Here is a 17,676-nt window from a genome sequence, read left to right as displayed (position 1 = left end):
ACTGGAAACTTTTTCTTTAATATGGGATGGTTATATACACACATAATGAATGTGATGTGCACTGTCTGGGGTATAGACACGCTTGAAGCTATGTTATGTTTATTTTCTACTTGGCATTTTGCCAGTGAAGGGAAGGAAAATATCTCTGAAACAACTTCATTATAATAATGAAAGGGTAGTCATTTTTGCCTTTAAAAAATCCAGTCTAATAAACATTTAGTGAATGCCTACTAAGTATAGTAGTAGCACACCTAGTTTTTTAAATATATATTTTTATTTAAGTATAAAATGCATACAGGAAACTATACTCATCTAAAGGGCAGGGCTTGATGAATAGAATAAACACACCCATGTAATCCTCTATCCAAGTCAAGAAACAGAGGAATACAAGCAACCCCAAAAGCCTCCTTGTGTCCCTTTTCAGCCACTTTCCCTATTCTTCTCCCGAAAGGGTAACTAAGTGGAAATCAGACTTCTAACACCACAGATTAATTTTTCCTGTTTTTTATGTTGTATAAATGGAATCAGAGGTCTAGTCTCTTTCATTCAACACTGTATTTTTGAGAGTTATTCATGTTGTGGCTTATAGCAGAAGTTTGTTCCTTAGCATGACTATGCAGTATTCCATTGAATGAATATACCACAACGTATTGATACATTCTGCTCTTGATTAATATTTAGGTTATTTCCAGATTGCGATTATTGAAAATAATGCTTTTATAAATATCCTTGTGCATGCCTTTTAGTACACATATATGCGCAGTTCTATTGCATATATACTCAGGATTAGAACTGCTGTGCCACAGGGAATGCTGTTGTGTAGCTTTAGTAGAAACTGCAAAAGTGGTTTCAGCATTTTACACCCCCACGAGCAGCGTATGAGAGTTCCATTTACTGCACATCCTTGCCAACACTTAGTTGTTTTCGTGATTCAGTGGATGTGTAGTAGTAACTCATTGTAATATTAATTTGCACTTCCTGATGACAAATGAGCATGATATCCTTTTTACATCTTTAGTAGCTATTTTGGTGTTGATTTAAAAAATTGAGTTGCATTTACCTTTTTGGTCCCTGTTCATACCTTCTTGTATCTCTATGCTTCCATGTGGGAGCATTTCCTGTGGGCCTGAACTACTACCTATAGTATCTTCTTTAGAGTGGTTCTGCTGGTGACAAATTCCCTCTCCTCATTTTTGTTTTATCAGAAAGTATCTTTCTTTCACCTTCATCTTTATATATGGAAGTCAGTGTTAGAGGTTATTTACTTCCTACATTGAGGTTATCATTCCTTTGTCTTCTGGCTTCCATTATTTCTGTTAAAGTGCTGCTATCACCGTCATCATTGTTGCTCCTTTGAAGTCAATCTGTTTGTTTTTGACTGCTTTTTAAGATTTTATCTTTGGCTTTGTTTTTCGGTGATTTTAACATAATATGCTTAGTTGTGGTTTTCTTCAGTTACCCTACTTGGGGTCTGTTGCATTTCTTCAATCTGTGATTTGATATTTTAATGGTTTGGGAAAATTCTTAGCTTTTATCACTTCCAATATTGCTTCTGAGTGATTCTTTTTTTTTTTCCTCTGTCTCTCTGGGACGTTTTCGCCTTCACATAAGTTTCTCATGCTTTTTGTTTTTCCATTTGAGTATTTTCTTCTGACATGTCTTCTAGTGAGTACTAATTATTTTTATGGCTGTCTAATCCACTATTAAACCCATCTGTTGATTTCTTAATTGTAATTTTATGGTATTTTTCAGTTCTAGAATTGTCATTTGAGTTTATAAAATAGTTTGTAGTCTCAGATAAGTTCTCATTTTGTTATATAATTTCACAAATATATTAATTACAGTTATTTTAAGTCCATGACAGATAATTCCAAAATCTGTGTCTCCTATGGGTCTGTTTTTATTATCTATTGTTATTTTTGGATTTTGGTCATTTTTTGTTTTTGTTGTTGGCATGCCATGTTATTTATATTAGGTCATTAAATATGAAATATCTGATTTTAAATCAAAAATGTAGTTTATTATATCTCAAACAAGAAGCAGTATAATTAATCAAAGTATGCACTTAAACTATGGAAGTAGTTTTGCCATGTTAACTGTAGCTTGTTTATGCCAGCAGCAGAGAAGCCTGGAGAGCAAGTAGTGAAGAAATTGTGAAAGGCTTTTTCCACAGCTTGTTGAGAATTGAATATTTTCCTTGCAACAAGTGGTCCAAAGCCTGGAAGAAGTGGTAGTCAGTTGGGTGCAAGGTCTGGAGAATATGGTGGATGACAGAGAGTATCCAAGTCCAGCTGCTGTAGTTTGAGCAGTGTTGTTTGTGGGACATGTGGTTGAGTGGTGTCTTGCAGAGGATTGGCCTGTCTATTGACCAATCTCAGCTGCTTAATTGCAAGCATCCTCATCATTTTGTCCAATTGGTTGCAGTAGACATCTGCTATAATCAATTGACCAGGTTACATGAAGCTGTAGTGGATAATACCAGTGGTGGACCACCAGATACCGTTAGCTTTTTCTGATGAATATTTGGTTTTGGACTGTGTTTCAGCACTTCATCTTTATCCAGCCATTGTAATTAATGCTTGCGATTACCAAAAAGAATCCATTTTTCATCATACATAACAATATGGTGTAGAAATGGTTTGCCTTTATGTCGTGACAGCAAAGAAAGGCAAGCTTCGAGACAACTTCTCTGCTGACACCCGTTTAATTCATGCGGACCCCAACTATCCAGCTTCTTTACTTTTCCCGTTTGTTTCAAATGGTCCAATATTGTTGGAATAGTATTGTCAAACCTTGCTGCTAATTCATGCGTGGGTTGAGATGGATTCCCTTCCACTACAGCTTTCACCTCATCATTAAACACCTTGGTCTCAGGTCACCCATGTGGCTCATTTTCAAGATTAAAATCACCAGAATGGAACTTCTCAAACCATCAAGGTACTCTACGTTCATTAGCTACATCCTTCCCAAACACTTCATTGATATTTTGAGCTGTCTATGCTGCATTGGTTCCATGACAGAACTCATATTCTACAATAACAAAAATTTTTGACTTATCCATGGTTTCATAAAAAATGCTCTAAAAAATTTGAAAGATTATCACAAGCCCAAATGTGTGTTTGAAAGACTGAGAATGTACCTTTACAATAAAAATAAAACAAGAAGTATCAAAGTGGCCAGGCGCGGTGGCTCACGCCTGTAATCCTAGCACTCTGGGAGGCCGAGGCGGGCGGATTGTTTGAGCTCAGGAGTTCGAGACCAGCCTGAGCAAGAGCGAGACCCTGTCTCTACTAAAAATAGAAAGAAATTATATGGACAGCTAAAAATATATATAGAAAAATTAGCCAGGCATGGTGGCGCATGCCTGTAGTCCCAGCTACTCGGGAGGCTGAGGCAGGAGGATTGCTCAAGCCCAGGAGTTTGAGGTTGCTGTGAGCTAGGCTGATGCCACGGCACTCTAGCCTGGGCAACAGAATGAAACTCTGTCTCAAAAAAAAAAAAAAGTATCAAAGTGAAATGTCAGAGATATTAACTGTAAAGCTTAGTACTTAAGGAAATCGTACATTTCATACTTAATAATCGAATAATTTAATGCCAGATATTTGTATAAAAATAGAGATAATTTGAGGCTCTGGATGAGATATCTTTCTCCAGGAAGATTTTACTTTTGTTTATGGCAGGCAATTGGACTAGATGCAGATCCACTTGATTCAACCATACCTTGAACTGGTTGAAATCTGTGCTTTAGTCTTTGTGAGGTCTTAATCTATTTCCAGTCACCCTTACTCCTAGTATCCTTTGAGTTCCTACCAGAAAGCTTGGGATGTAAACCAGGGCCATTATGGTGCCTGAATGTCAATATTTGCTCCCATACTTACCCACTTTGAGAGCCTGCTGAAAGTTGTGTTCAACTTCATAGTCTCTTAATACCTGCTTTCATTTGGGCAATGTCTTGAGGGAAAAAGCAGCTTCAAAATTTTCTTTGGAGACTTTTTTTCTCTCTAAGATCTTAGCCCCAAAAGTACTTACTGCTTTGGTAGACCTCTGATGCCTTTGAACAAAAGTTTGTCTAGTTTTTCTTGGCAGAAATAATGGATCAAAACAAGACTAATCTGCCATGACCACTGTGGATTTTTTTTTTTTTTTTTTTTTTTTTTGGTTTTTAATGCCTTTTAAGGGAATTCGAAAAGCCTGAGAAGATAGAATTGTCTTTTTTTTTTTCATTTTAAATGCTCATTGATGGCTGTGGGTTACTTTATTCTATAGCACATTTAATCTGTACATATATGGCTTTTGGAATCTGGTAAACTTTTTGAGATACCTATAGGACAATGTGAATTCTATTATGAGTTTGATTTATAGTTAAGAACCAAAAGCAACCAAGGAAGTTATATAAATGGCCAATGCGCACATGAAAATATGTATGTTGGAAATCGGTAGTCATCAGAGAAATGCAAATCAAAATCACAAGATACAACTTCTCGCCTATTAGGATCGCTACAATCAAAAAATTAGATAGTAACAAATTTTGATTAGGATGTGGGAAAATTGGAATCCTCATACACTATTGGTTGGAATGTAAAATGATGCAGCTGCTTTGGAAAACAGTCTTAGAGTTCCTCAAACCATTAAACGTTAAGTTACAATGACCCAGTAAATCCACTCTTACAAACCCAAGAGAAAAGAAAACATGTGTTCACACAACTTGTACACAAATGTTCATTGCAGCACTATTCACAATAACCAGAAGATAGAAACAATCCAAATGTATCAACTGATGAATAGATAAACAAAGTCTTGTATATATTTACAATATACCATTATGTGGTCATAAAAAGGAATGAAGGACTGATACATGCTACAACATGGATCAACATTAAAAACATTATGCTAAGTGAAAGAAACTAATCACCAAATATCACATATTATATAATTTTGTTCATATGAAAGTCCAGAATAGGGAAATTCATAGAGACAGAAAGCAGATTAATGATCATATAGGGCTAGGAGGGGAGCAAGATTGGAGGAGTGATAGCTAAAGGGTATGGGGTTTCTTTTTGAGGTGATTAAAATATACTAAAATTGACTGTGATGATAGTTGCACTTATCTGTGACTATACTAAAAAAAACACATTGAATTGTTCACTTTAAATGTATGTGAATTATATCTCAATAAAGCTATTAAAATAAAGAACTAAAAGCAGTATTTTTGGTAGCAACCAGGAGGGGGACAGTTGGCAAATGTGGGTACAAGCTCATAGTGATGATGATCTCTTTTTTTCTCAAGCTATTTACCAACAATTTCCTGGCCAGTTGTTAGGGCCTGGGCTGGAACTATAACAGAAAAACACTGGGTTCTAGAATAAGTGATCAAGGCTAACCCCAAGGAGTAAGCCCATGGGATCCCAGAATAGCAGTAATCTGGGTAACTGGCCAGGAAGACACAACACTGCCAAGATAATCCATACTTTTGTTAAGTCCTGGTTGGGCCGTATATCCTGAAGCAGCACTTAGCTTGCTTAGTTACTCCTATGATCAGAGGATACTGCATTGTTCCTATATCTCCCTGTTTTGCAGGCCTCTCATTTATTTCACAGTACATTTTTAGATTATAGACTCAAACTCCTTTTCTAATTTGAATCCTACTTCTCAGGAAATGTTGGAAACAGGTGCAACTTCTTGATTGAGAAAGGCATGTGGAGGCAGATGTATTTGCATAGAAAGCTCATAACTCCAGAAGCCACCCTATGGTAAGGGGCTTTGACCTTGGGAGCGTGGTTAGAGGTTCTGGCAGGAGAGCACAGCTATTCATATACCCTTGACTAAAGAATGGTCCTCCTCTATTGTGGAAAGTAGTCCTCTTCAACTGAGTGCACAGCTTTGGGAGGAATGCACATGGAGCAGTGAGGGAGAAAGGGGACACCCACCTAACCAGCCAGATCAGCTGACTCAACACTGGTGATCAATGAGGTGACAGAATCACAGCCAGATTGCCCTCCCATCTTGATAAGGGGCTTTGAAAGTTCTCATTGTTCATTCGAGTTATGTCTGTAGGAGAGTTGGGGCTTAAGTTCCTCATTCAGTGGTGAAAAAAGGCGATTCATAGCTTGTGCAGTTTTTCATTCATTTATTCATTCACTTATTCAGTGTAAATATATTGTTTACCTTCTTTATGCCAGTCAATATGCTAGGTGCTAGTGATAAAAATCTGTAAGAAACAGTAGCTACCTTGAGGAGATTATACTGTACTGAAAAGAAAACAAGTAACTCAAAGGTACCAATTGATGAGATCCAGGTATGCATAGGTGGCTGTGAGATCCCAATAGAGTGGCAGTTAACTGGACTTGGGAGAGTCTTTGAAGCATTTAGCACAACTGAATGAATGTAGTTGAATAAGGGCTGAGGACATGAGGAAAGCATCATTGATGAAATGCCACTTTAATTGAACCTTGAAGAATGAATAGAGTTTAGCCAGACAAAGAGGAGAAAGAAGAGGGTTGGTGGCAGAGAAACACGTGAGTTAGGATCTTGTGGCAAGAGCCATATGAAAGTTAATAAGTGACAGAACCAGAAAGGGAGAGAGGAACATAACTTAGAGCAGTACTTCTCAAGCTTTAATGTGCATACAAATCACCTAGAAAATCTTGTTACAATACAGGTTCTGACTCAGTGGGCCTAGGGTGGGGCACTTTAAACAATCTTCCAGTCAGTGCCAAAGCTGCTGGTCCATGGGCTGTGCTGAATAGCTAGAGCTTAGAGATCTATTTGGTGTGATAAGGGAGGAGGGTAAAGAGTTCTAGCTAACATATAGATTTCTGGATAGGATGATCTGTGATGATGGCGTCAGAGGGAATGTAAGAGGAGATTTTCAGGGAAATACAAGGTTTGTTCTGTCCGTGTGTGTGTGTGTGTGTGTGTGTGTGTGTGTGTTTTACCTTATGGGCTATTTAGGAAGAGAAATATGGTAGGCCCTGGGATAGAAGGAGAATATACATCATATTTCCTGAGTAGGAATAGAAAGATGTGCCTATGAAGGCACTGTGAGAAAGGACTGCCAGGAAAGTGAGAGGATGATTAGGAGAAAATGATGTGATAACTACTACAGGAAGAGTTTCAAGAAGGTGGGAATGAATAATGTCAAATGTTACAGAGAGATCAAGAAAAAGCAAGACCAGAATCCAGACTGCAAGGAAATGAGGATTAGAAAGTGAGTGCTTTGATTAGAGACAACTCAAGAGGATTGACAAAAAAGTGTCAAAGAGAGTATAGTAATAGACAGAAAGGCATGTGGGATAAAAGGGGGGCTCCTTCCTACTTCTTTCCCTCCCCCCTCCCTTCTTTTCTTCCTTTTAGCTCTGTTATTATAGAAATTTTCCAACATATAGAAAGATTCAGAAGATATTATAATGAACTGCCATGCATCCATCACATGTCTTCAACAATTATGTATGGTTTTGCCAATGAAGGATGTTTTTTTAGATGCAGCTGACTTAGGCAGATTCATACACTGGGAAAGAGCCAGAGTTGAGGGAGCAGTTGAAAATTTAGAAGAAAAAGATGATACTTGATGGAACAAAGTTTTTTTAGGAAGCAAGTGGTGGAGTGTAGCACAGGTAGAGATTCTGGTTCTACATAGTAAGAAAGAACCTTTGTTCACTGAGTTGAGAGAAAAAAGATAAGAATCACTGCCTCTCAGAAATATGGTTAAAATTCCAATTTCTGGAAGTTTACTGTGCTAAATTCCTCCAATTTCCCTCTGCCACTACACTCCATATCCCGTTAGGCTGCCTCAGTTCCCCCTTGAAGTCATTCACTATGTTTTTTTGAAACATCTATTCCACCCAAGCATTTAATGAGTTCAGTCATTTTACTGAAGAAGATTCAGCATATACAGAGAGTAATCACATTACAGACAACACCATCTACCATCCTATATCTTGCCTGCAGCCTCTGTTGTATCTCTAAAGTAACAGAGAAATTGTTCCTTTGTCCTACAAATAGAAGTCTCTTGCTACGAGGAATTCTGGGGTAGAAAATGTTCTCCATCACTTTGCATACAGATTAAGTTTTGGTGTCACGTCAGGAAATGAGCAAATCCATGCCTAATGATGATTAATTTATTTGCAAAATAGGAAGAATTCATTTGGAAGGAGTTCATTTGGCTGGAATTGGGTAGGAGGAAGCTTTAGGAGTGTGGCAAAGGTTTGGAATTTTGCCAAAGCCTTCTTTCTAGCTTTACCTAAAGTGATGTCTTCTTGCCTTCTGATAAAAAATTAAAACTACAAAATGCCCCCACCCCACACACCTAGGAAATGAGAAGGGGATTATTAGGGGATGTCGGACTTCTGTGAAGTGCCACTTAAGTAGGAAGGACTGCCAACTGATCCCCTTTTGTGATGACTATGGGAAAATAGGTTAGGAAATGGTGTCAGGGAACTTTTCTCCATTTAAGTCTGTATTGGTAGGTATTTGCATGAGCATCTTCCCAGTCATTAAATAACAACTTCATTCTAGAGGTAGAAATGTACATTGCAGACATTTTTACAAGCTTCTTGTCTCCCAAGTGTATCTCCCTTCCTGGCCCCATTTCTATCTGTGACATTTTGCAGTGAGCACCCAACAGTGGGAGTGATGATTGAAGCCAGTGATTTCTAGATAATTTCTCTGCATTCTCAGAAGGCTTCCAAGGTTGATTACCATGAAGCACCAACTGGGTAATAATTGCCTAATTCCCTTGATAGAGAAAAAGATGTAACTTGGAAATAATTGACCTAACGAGAGAAAAATGGATAAATGCTTGAAAAAATTATTTGGATCATTGTATTGTTAAAAGCAATAAATATTTTAGAGTTAAATAAAATACCACAAATATAGCAATATAAATATTGTATCTGTATGACTACATAATTTACATTTTAATCACTTATGCTTAGCTCATTTTCTGCATTTAAAGTATTTTTCTTATAGTGGAGAAAACATAAGGACTAAAAAGGATTTAAAACTGAATACTTAGAGTGTTGAAATTTGTAACCACACATATAAAAGTATATCACTAATATGTTATTCTTTACAATAATCCACAGAATTTACTTCTCAGGAAAAATAATTCAGTCCAGTTACTTCCCACTCTACTCAAGTAATGGTATTTCTATCTTTTAAATTTGATTCGTAAATGCCAGTCTTTCCAGTGAATGATATCAATAAATTAAGTCAGTGCCAACAGACTATGAGAAAATTTGATGCTTTGAATAAAATTGAGCTTCTCCAAGGCAAATATATGCCAAGCCTTCAGTTTTTATGCCTACCAAGTATAGACATTTTTTCATTGATTCAGAACTTGAATAATCAAAAACTTTATTCCCATGCATTTTAAATTATACATTTAGGTAGAGACAATTATTTTATGTAGAATTACATAGAATTGCATTTTAAGAAACGGGCATGGAGAAAGCTACAATAATCAAGACAGTGTAGTATTGGCAAAAGAATAGACAGATCCACAGAATAGAATAGAGAGCCCAGAAATAGACCTACATAAAAGTAGTTAACTGATTTTTGACAAAGGAGCAAGGGCAATACAATGGAGAAATGGTAATCTTTGTAGCAACTGGTGCTGAAACAACTAGACATACACATGCAAAAAATTTAATCTAGACACAGACCTTACACCCTTCACAAAATTAATTCAAAATGAATCACAGACCTAAATGTAAAACACAAAACCATAAAACTCCTAGAAGATAACATAGGAAAAAAATCTGACCTTGGGTTTAATGACTACTTTTTAGGTATAATACCAAAGGCATAATCCATAAAAAAGGAATTAATAAGCTGGACTTCATGAAAATTAAAAATTTCTGGTCTGTAACAGACACTGTTAAGGGAATAAAAAGAGATTATCTCCCATATACTGGGAGAAAGTATTTGTAAAAGACTTATCTGATAAACGACTGTTATCCAAAATATACAAAGAACTCTTAAAAACTCAACAATAAGAAAACAAACAATCTGATTAAAAAATGGTCCAAAGACCTTAACAGACACCTAACCAAAAAAGATATACAGATAGCAAATAAGCATATGAAAATATGCTCCACATTATATGTCATCATGAAAATACAAATTAAGACAACAATGAGATACCACTATATACCTATTAAAATGAAATATTATTTCAGCCTTTAAAAAGAAGGAAATCCTGCCATTTTTGACAACATGGATGAACCTGGAGGACATTATTCTAAGTGAAATAGTCAGACACAGAAAGAAAAATACTATATGATCTCTGATCTCACTTATACGTGTCATCTAAAAAAGTCTAATTAATAGAACCAGAAAGTAGAACGGTAGTTACTAGGTGCAAGGATAGGGTGAGGGAAATGGGGAGCTGTTGGCCAAAGGATGCAGTTTCAGTTATGTGGGATTAATAAGTTCAGGCCTACATAACTGATATCCAGTGTACAGCATGGTAACTGTAGTTAATAATACTGTATATATACTTGAAATTTGCTAAGAGAGTAGATCTTAAGTGTTCTCCTCACAAAATAAGGTAACTATATATCAGGTGACAGATATATTAATTAACTTGACTATAGTCATCATTTCACAATATGTACATATATCAAAACATTAAGCTGTACACCTTAAATGTATTGGCCAAAATCCAGAACACTGACAACACCCAGTGCTGGTGGGGATGTGGACCAACAGGAATTCTCATTCATAGCTGGTGTAAATGCAAAATGGTACAGCCACTTTGGAAGACAGTTGGGCAGTTTCTTACAAAACTAAACATACTCTTACTACACCATCCAGCAATCACACCCTTTGGTATTTACCCAAAAGAGTTAAAAACTTATGTCCACATAAAACCTGTGTGGGAATGTTCATAACATCTTTATTCATAATTGTCAAAACTTGGAAGCAATCAAGATGTCCTTTAGTAGGTGAATGGATAAAAAAACTATAGTATATCCGGACAATGAAATATTATTGAGCACTAAAAAGAAATGAACTATCAAGTCTTGAAAAGATATGGTGGAGGAAACTTAAATGCATATTACTAAGTGATAGAAGCCAATCTGAAAAGGCTACATATTGCATGATTCCAACTATATAACATTCTAGCAAAGGTAAAACTATGAAGACAGTAAAAAGATCAGTGATTGCCAGAGGTTAAGAGGGAGGGAGAGGATTTTTAGGGCAATGAAATTACTCTGTATGATAGTGTCATGGTGGGAACGTGTCTTTATATATTTGTCCAAACCCATAGAATGTACAACACCAAGAGTGAGCTCTAATATAAATGATGGACTTTAGGGGATAATGATGTGTCAATGTGGGTTCATCAGTTGTAACAAATATACTACTCTGGTGTGGGATGTTGATAATGGGGGAGGCTGTGTTTATGCAAGGTCAGGGAGTATATGGCAAATCTCTGTACCTTATGCTCAATTTTACTGTGAACCTAAAACTATTCTAAAAAATAAGGTTTATTAAAATAAACAGAAAAACATATTTCAAGACAGTTTAAAAAATGAAGCAGCAGGCATAGAGTGTTTTGCTCTGTGGAAAACAATATGGAGATTCCTAAAAGTATATAAGTTTAAAAGGTTCTGAAGATAGAGAGGAACATACTGAGAAATTTACTATTGAGTGCCCTCTGTTTGTATACCTACTACTGGTATATATTGAGGGCATCAAGAAGAAATATAAGACATGGTTGGTCTTGACTAACCAGAAGCTTATAAGCCGATTGAGGACACAAAATACACCATATCAAGGATGCAGCGTGTTCAGACAGACAGGAAGGTGTTTCAGTTTTGGTTGCCCCTGAAGCAGACCCTGAGAGGAGGATTTAAGTGCATGTACTTTGGGAGGAAGGTATAAGGAACATGGGGGAAGAGAAATGAGGCAGGGAAGGGGAGGCAGCCAATAAAGGGAGCATTATTAGACAGCGATCACAGTGGGTGACTAGAAGTTAATCCTACAAGGAAAAACTGGGAAATGGTACAGAACACATGCCTCAGAGTTATTCTACTCAAGGAATGGGGAAGCCAGGGTACTTACATTCCAGCTGTTAATCAGGGCTAGAATTGGGGTGTTGAGGGCTCTCCCAGAAGTATTAATTCCTGATACTTAAGCCTGCTAGGCACTTGGGCAGAGCAACATTCTTCAGATCTGGAAAAAGTCCTCAGGCACAATGAGCAGATATTGACAGTCAGAAGTCAGCCTGTGTACATAAAACAGAAAAGAGTCCAAGGAATATGGACTGACAGTGTCTGCAGTGGTAGGATTCCTGGTGGAGGTGAGACTTGACATTGCTCTTTCTCTTTTTCCCCTAGGCCTCTTCATGACTCTATCCCTGTTGTCCATTGTGTACGGAGCCTTGCGCTGCAACATCCTAGCCATCAAAATCAAATATGATGAGTACGAGGTCAATGTGAAGCCTCTGGCCTATGTCTGTATCTTCCTCTGGAGGGGCTTTGAGATTGCTACTAGAGTTACAGTCCTAGTCCTCTTTGCCTCCGTCCTGAAGATCTGGGTGGTGCTCATCGTACTCGTCAACTTCTTCAGCTTCTTCTTGTGCCCCTGGATCGTTTTCTGGTTCAGTGGCTCCCCATTCCCTGAGAACATAGAGAAGGCCCTCAGTCGAGTGGGCACCACCATAGTGCTATGCTTCCTCACTTTACTCTATACCGGTATCAACATGTTCTGCTGGTCAGCTGTACAGCTGAAAATCGACAGCCCCGACCTCATCAGCAAGTCCCAGAACTGGTACCAGCTACTGGTGTACTACATGATCAGATTCATTGAAAATGCCATCCTCCTCCTCCTGTGGTATCTTTTCAAGACCGACATCTATATGTATGTGTGCGCACCTCTGTTGATTCTGCAGCTGCTGGTTGGGTACTGCACAGCCATTCTCTTCATGCTTGTGTTCTATCAGTTTTTCCACCCTTGCAAAAAGCTCTTTTCCACTAGTGTTTCTGAAGGCTTTCAGAGGTGGCTCAGGTGTTTTTTCTGGGCCAATAGGCGGCAGAAATCCTGTGAATCAGTAGGAAACACAGACCTAAAGTCATACAGACATAAAGATGAGACACCTTCTAGCAGTAGAATAAGTACTGAGCCCAGTCAGTTATTGAATGCTGATGAACTCTGCTCTGCTTAATGGGACCCAAGGTCTCTCAGGGCACAGGCACATTTTTTTTCCTGGGTTTGATACCTGTTCTTAATACAAGTAATGAGCCCTGCACAGGGAAAAAGGCAGGAAGTTAGCTGTCAGCTCCTTGTGATCTGCTCTTTATAGAGCTCTTGGGTGTGTGGAACTATGGGGAGAAGCCAGGGAAACCTCTGAGTGTTGAAGAAGGGTACCACAGTTCCCAGGTGACCAAATTATGTTCTAGGCATTACTGGCCTTTTCACTGACAGGGTACCCCTGAAATCTGAGTTGGGCTGGTTAGATCCATCAGGTAGAATGAGGAGAGGGGCTTACTTGTTTTCTGGTTTTCTGGACTGTTGGTCTGGGTAGCCTGATGTTTTATTGTTCTTAAATATAATTTTTACCCTAGAGCTGTCCTGATGACCAGAGAAGGTTACTGGGGTTTTGCCATCAGCAACATCATTCCTGTCAGACCCTACAGGGAGGGCTGTTGAAGTTTGGTTTTTGAATAGACAGATATTCCATTTTCATCTCATTAGGACTCTTTGTACATAGCCAGCTGTAGCCACCCTGGCATGCTGTCTAATTGATTCAAGAGCCTAGATTTAGAGACATTATTCCTTAGGATCCATGGGTACAAAAATAAATTCTAAATTTGGCTATGGAAGTTCTTTAATTTTAGGAAAGTTCTAATCTTTTGGTATGTTGAATAAATTCTGGATCAGGAGGGATGTTAAAACATGGTAGAATTCTTACCATCGCAGGATGGTTGAATATGTGAATCTGCAAGAGGGTATACTTAAACCTCCTCAAGGTTCAGTCTTGTCCTGTGACTCTGGGAAATTTCTAGTAGAATTTTCTGGGATTTACCTTTTTAGGAAAGAAGAGAATAAAACTTACAGTCTCCGCTTCCACCTTCCCCTTCCTTGCCTGCCAGGAAAGTTTTAGATAAGAGTTACCTTGGTTAACAAGTTTTTCTGGAAAACCCCACAGAAATTTCCCATTTCAGGTGTACAGGGAATTTTAATTTTCATTATTTGAAGGAAGAAGGTTTTCCTCGCCACCACCCCTAGTTAGAGATTGACTTCAGAAACTTTTCTTAAATTTTAAAAGAGATGAAATGACCAGATTTTTATCTTTTATTGAATGCATTTTGATTTTCCATAATTGTGAGTTAGTTTGAAAAAAGACTTCCAATTTTATCCTCCTATGTCCTTTTATCATCTGTATAATTTTTTCTTTAATTTGGAACCCTAATTGCTTCATAAAAGAGGATTGGATAGCATATCCTCAATTGTCCTAGAAAAATGCCTAGATCCAGTGCCCCTATTTCTACCATTAAAATATTCATAATGAAATACTTGGAAACAGGTGACCATAAAGATCATACCAATTTAGAATGAAGATTGGAGTAAAATCTGAGAAATTTACAAAGGGGACTCTATTTTACCAGATGGAGTAGGGATCCACTTGTCTGACTTTATTAGCCTACAAAATGTGTTTATCTGGCCATCACACTTCTGGTAATTTTCCTTTTTAATTCTTAGTGTCAAATTTATAAGTAATTTCATACACACAGATAAAAATGCAATTTGGTAATCAATTTCCACTACATTCAGGGGTCAAAGAAACAGTATATATTCTTTCACAATATTCCATATTGTTTAATATTTTTATGAAGTTCCATAGAAATATATCAATAAGCTCCCAAACTGTAGAACCTCAATTTTAGTTTTATGAGATATTTTTTCTCATTTGAAATTTTCTTGGTTTATCAATATTTGTGGTTTAATTTTGTGGAGATGTCCAGAAACAGATCATTTTTTGTCTACTTTTAATCAAATAAAAATAAAACTCAAGATTGTCTATGTTTTGTCTGTTAGCACCACCTAATACTTACCCTATTTTTAATAGGCCTAAAATAAATAGCATACATAACCAAAATGATACTTCTTACAACATATACTTCCATGCACTCATGTAATCACATATGTGCATAGATACACAATTGTAATACACAAAAGCACCCTTCAATATAACGACTGTGAGTAAAATAAAGCTAAGATGCTAAAGCATCCTTTTTTGGTCATTTCCTAGTCAGCAGAAGGGCCTATGATGAGGAGAACAGTAAGGCCATTCCTAAATCATTCCAAGTGTTTCTTTTTATCAAACCAGTTAGTTGTGTTCTTTGACACCAGATATTTTCAATCTCTTTTGTGAGAAAGACATTCTTGACTTGATGGTTTGCAGTAGCTGATGGTAGGGCTAATGATGCCCATTTTCCACCTGAAATGCCTTCAGGTCATACCTTGGGATTGAGGAGTGTGAGCAGCCACCAGCCTGTCACTGACTAAATGTGTTCAGAATTGGACAGGGATGGAGAGACTGGAATTTCCCAGCTTTAGTTTGGAAGCCTGTCTTAAAAACCATTACAAAGTCTTAATCTTTAAATACATTTTAAATCACTTTAGTTTAGAAGATAGCTAAGCACCTTGAGTGACCCCAAAGCAAACTAACAGTGATGGTCTGTCAGATTCCCAAAGCCTAATTCACACATTTATAAGGACAGAAGTTTGGTAACTAAATTGGACATTTTGTCAGCTTTAGCCCTTGATATACAGGTACCCCAGCTTTGGGGACATGTATGTCCATTCACTTTGAAGGAGAAAAATCACTGCTTTTTTTTCTGCATGGTGAAAATGTAAGTTATAGTGAACTGAGAATTTTTGTATTTAAATTTTTTACATCTTTGAAATGGCAAAACTCCAGTTCACACTGCAGAGCTAGGTTGTCCTAAAGGCGTAAAATAAGTCAAAATTTCTTCAGATCGGGCATGTTCAGGGTGGTATGGCCGTAGATACATGAGTGGATTAATAAAATGTGGTATATGTATACCATGGAGTATTACTCAGCTATAAGAAATAATGGGGATATAGCATCACTTATGTTCTCCTGGATAGAGTTGGAACCCATTCTACTAAGTGAAGTATCCCAAGAATGGAAAAATAAGCACCACATGTACTCACCAGCAAATTGGTTTCCCTGATCATCTAAGAGCACATTCAGGAATAACATTAATCGGATGTCGGGCAGATGTGGGGGGAGGGGATGGGTGTATACATACATAATGAGTGCGATGCGCACCATCTAGGGGATGGATACGTTTGAAGCTCTGACTCAGGGGCAGGGGGAAGGGCAATATACGTAACCTAAACTTTTGTACCCCCACAATATGCTGAAATAATAAAAAAATGAAGAAGAATGATACCCTGAACACCTAACTTATACATGACTTATAACACTGTTATAAGTCAAACAAAAAGAGCTTCTCTATTTAGATTTTCATCTTACACCCTATGTTTCAATGCTCTTAATCTTCCATGACAGAGGTGATGTGAATGATTTCCACCTGATATAGAATAGCCTCTCATAGCTCAGAGGTACCAACAATCAACCACATGCCTTTACATAAATAGTAGAAATGAAAGAATGGCATCAAATTTCATTACATCAATAGTATTTGTTCAAATCTCAAATACTGTCATTACAAAAAGTATACATTGGATATAGTTATACCCACTGAAACATTAATCTCTTTGTTCCTTTGACACATACAACTAAATTATCTAATTGCTAAAAAAAAAGAAAATTTTTTCATGTGTTGAGAGTTAGAATGTGTTTTTCAGTTATAATTTCAATTTTTAAAACTCTCAGTTCTTTGTCTAATTAATCACGTGCCATAACTGGTCATGAGAGCTCGTCTAACTGAATTGCTGTCATTTGGCTGGATGAGGGTAAAATATTTTTTCAAAATACATTGAAATAAGTTTATCAAACATGTTTAGACTTCCTCTCATCGTTAATAGAGACAGCCCAGTATAGAGACTGGCATCTCTTTGTACAGCCCTACAAGTTACTTAATTGCTGTATGCCTCAGTTTCCTGACCTACCAAATTTGGATGATACACTTGTCCAACCTACCTCACAAGGTTATCAGAAAGATCAAATTAAATAATAGGTATGAAAATGCTTTGAAAATATTTTTAAAGTGTCATGCATATTTAAAGAGTTATAGTTATTTAAATCCATAGCCAGGTTATTATTACTTTCTTACTGTTTGAAAAGAAATAAGTAGTGTCATCCACATGAGTGTCTTGAGTGCATATGTGAGCCTTTGGCCTTCTAGGCAGTTGCCCTTTCTCTTACCACCAGTTGCTTACAAAAATTAGTACACAAACACATGGTACTTGAAGGAAAAAGACCCACTGAATCTGAGAAAGTGTTTCTGATGGTAAATGAGTTTATTGTTTTGGTATAGTTTTCCATGTAGGATATAGCAACATCTTTTGATAATTGTGCTTTACAACTTGAATGCCTGATTCAAGTCATTAATTGAATGTGAATTTAATCTTTTCATCTTTGTAAATGGAAAAATAAACATTAAAATTGATTGTCAAACAGCATTTCCTTGGAAACCACCTTAGAACATTAGTGCTATGGTTATGGGTGTATGT

General features: G+C 37.1%; 1 protein-coding gene across 1 annotated transcript in view; it reads left to right on the top strand.

Annotated features, from left to right (window-relative positions):
* Nucleotides 1-14,336, top strand: part of XK (X-linked Kx blood group antigen, Kell and VPS13A binding protein) — a 45,975-nt gene extending 31,639 nt beyond the window's left edge. Inside the window, exon 3 of the mRNA XM_069463342.1 lies at nucleotides 12,345-14,336. Coding sequence (XP_069319443.1) covers nucleotides 12,345-13,171 — 827 coding nt within the window. The 3' untranslated portion in view covers nucleotides 13,172-14,336. The remainder of the gene's footprint in view (nucleotides 1-12,344) is intronic.
* The last annotated feature ends 3,340 nt before the right edge of the window (nucleotides 14,337-17,676 follow it).

The sequence above is a fragment of the Eulemur rufifrons genome, chromosome 30, assembly GCF_041146395.1.
Source record: "Eulemur rufifrons isolate Redbay chromosome 30, OSU_ERuf_1, whole genome shotgun sequence".
NCBI classification, from domain to species: Eukaryota; Metazoa; Chordata; class Mammalia; order Primates; family Lemuridae; genus Eulemur; species Eulemur rufifrons.
Note: the sequence above shows the minus strand (reverse complement) of the source record. Positions and strands in the feature narration are given on the sequence as shown.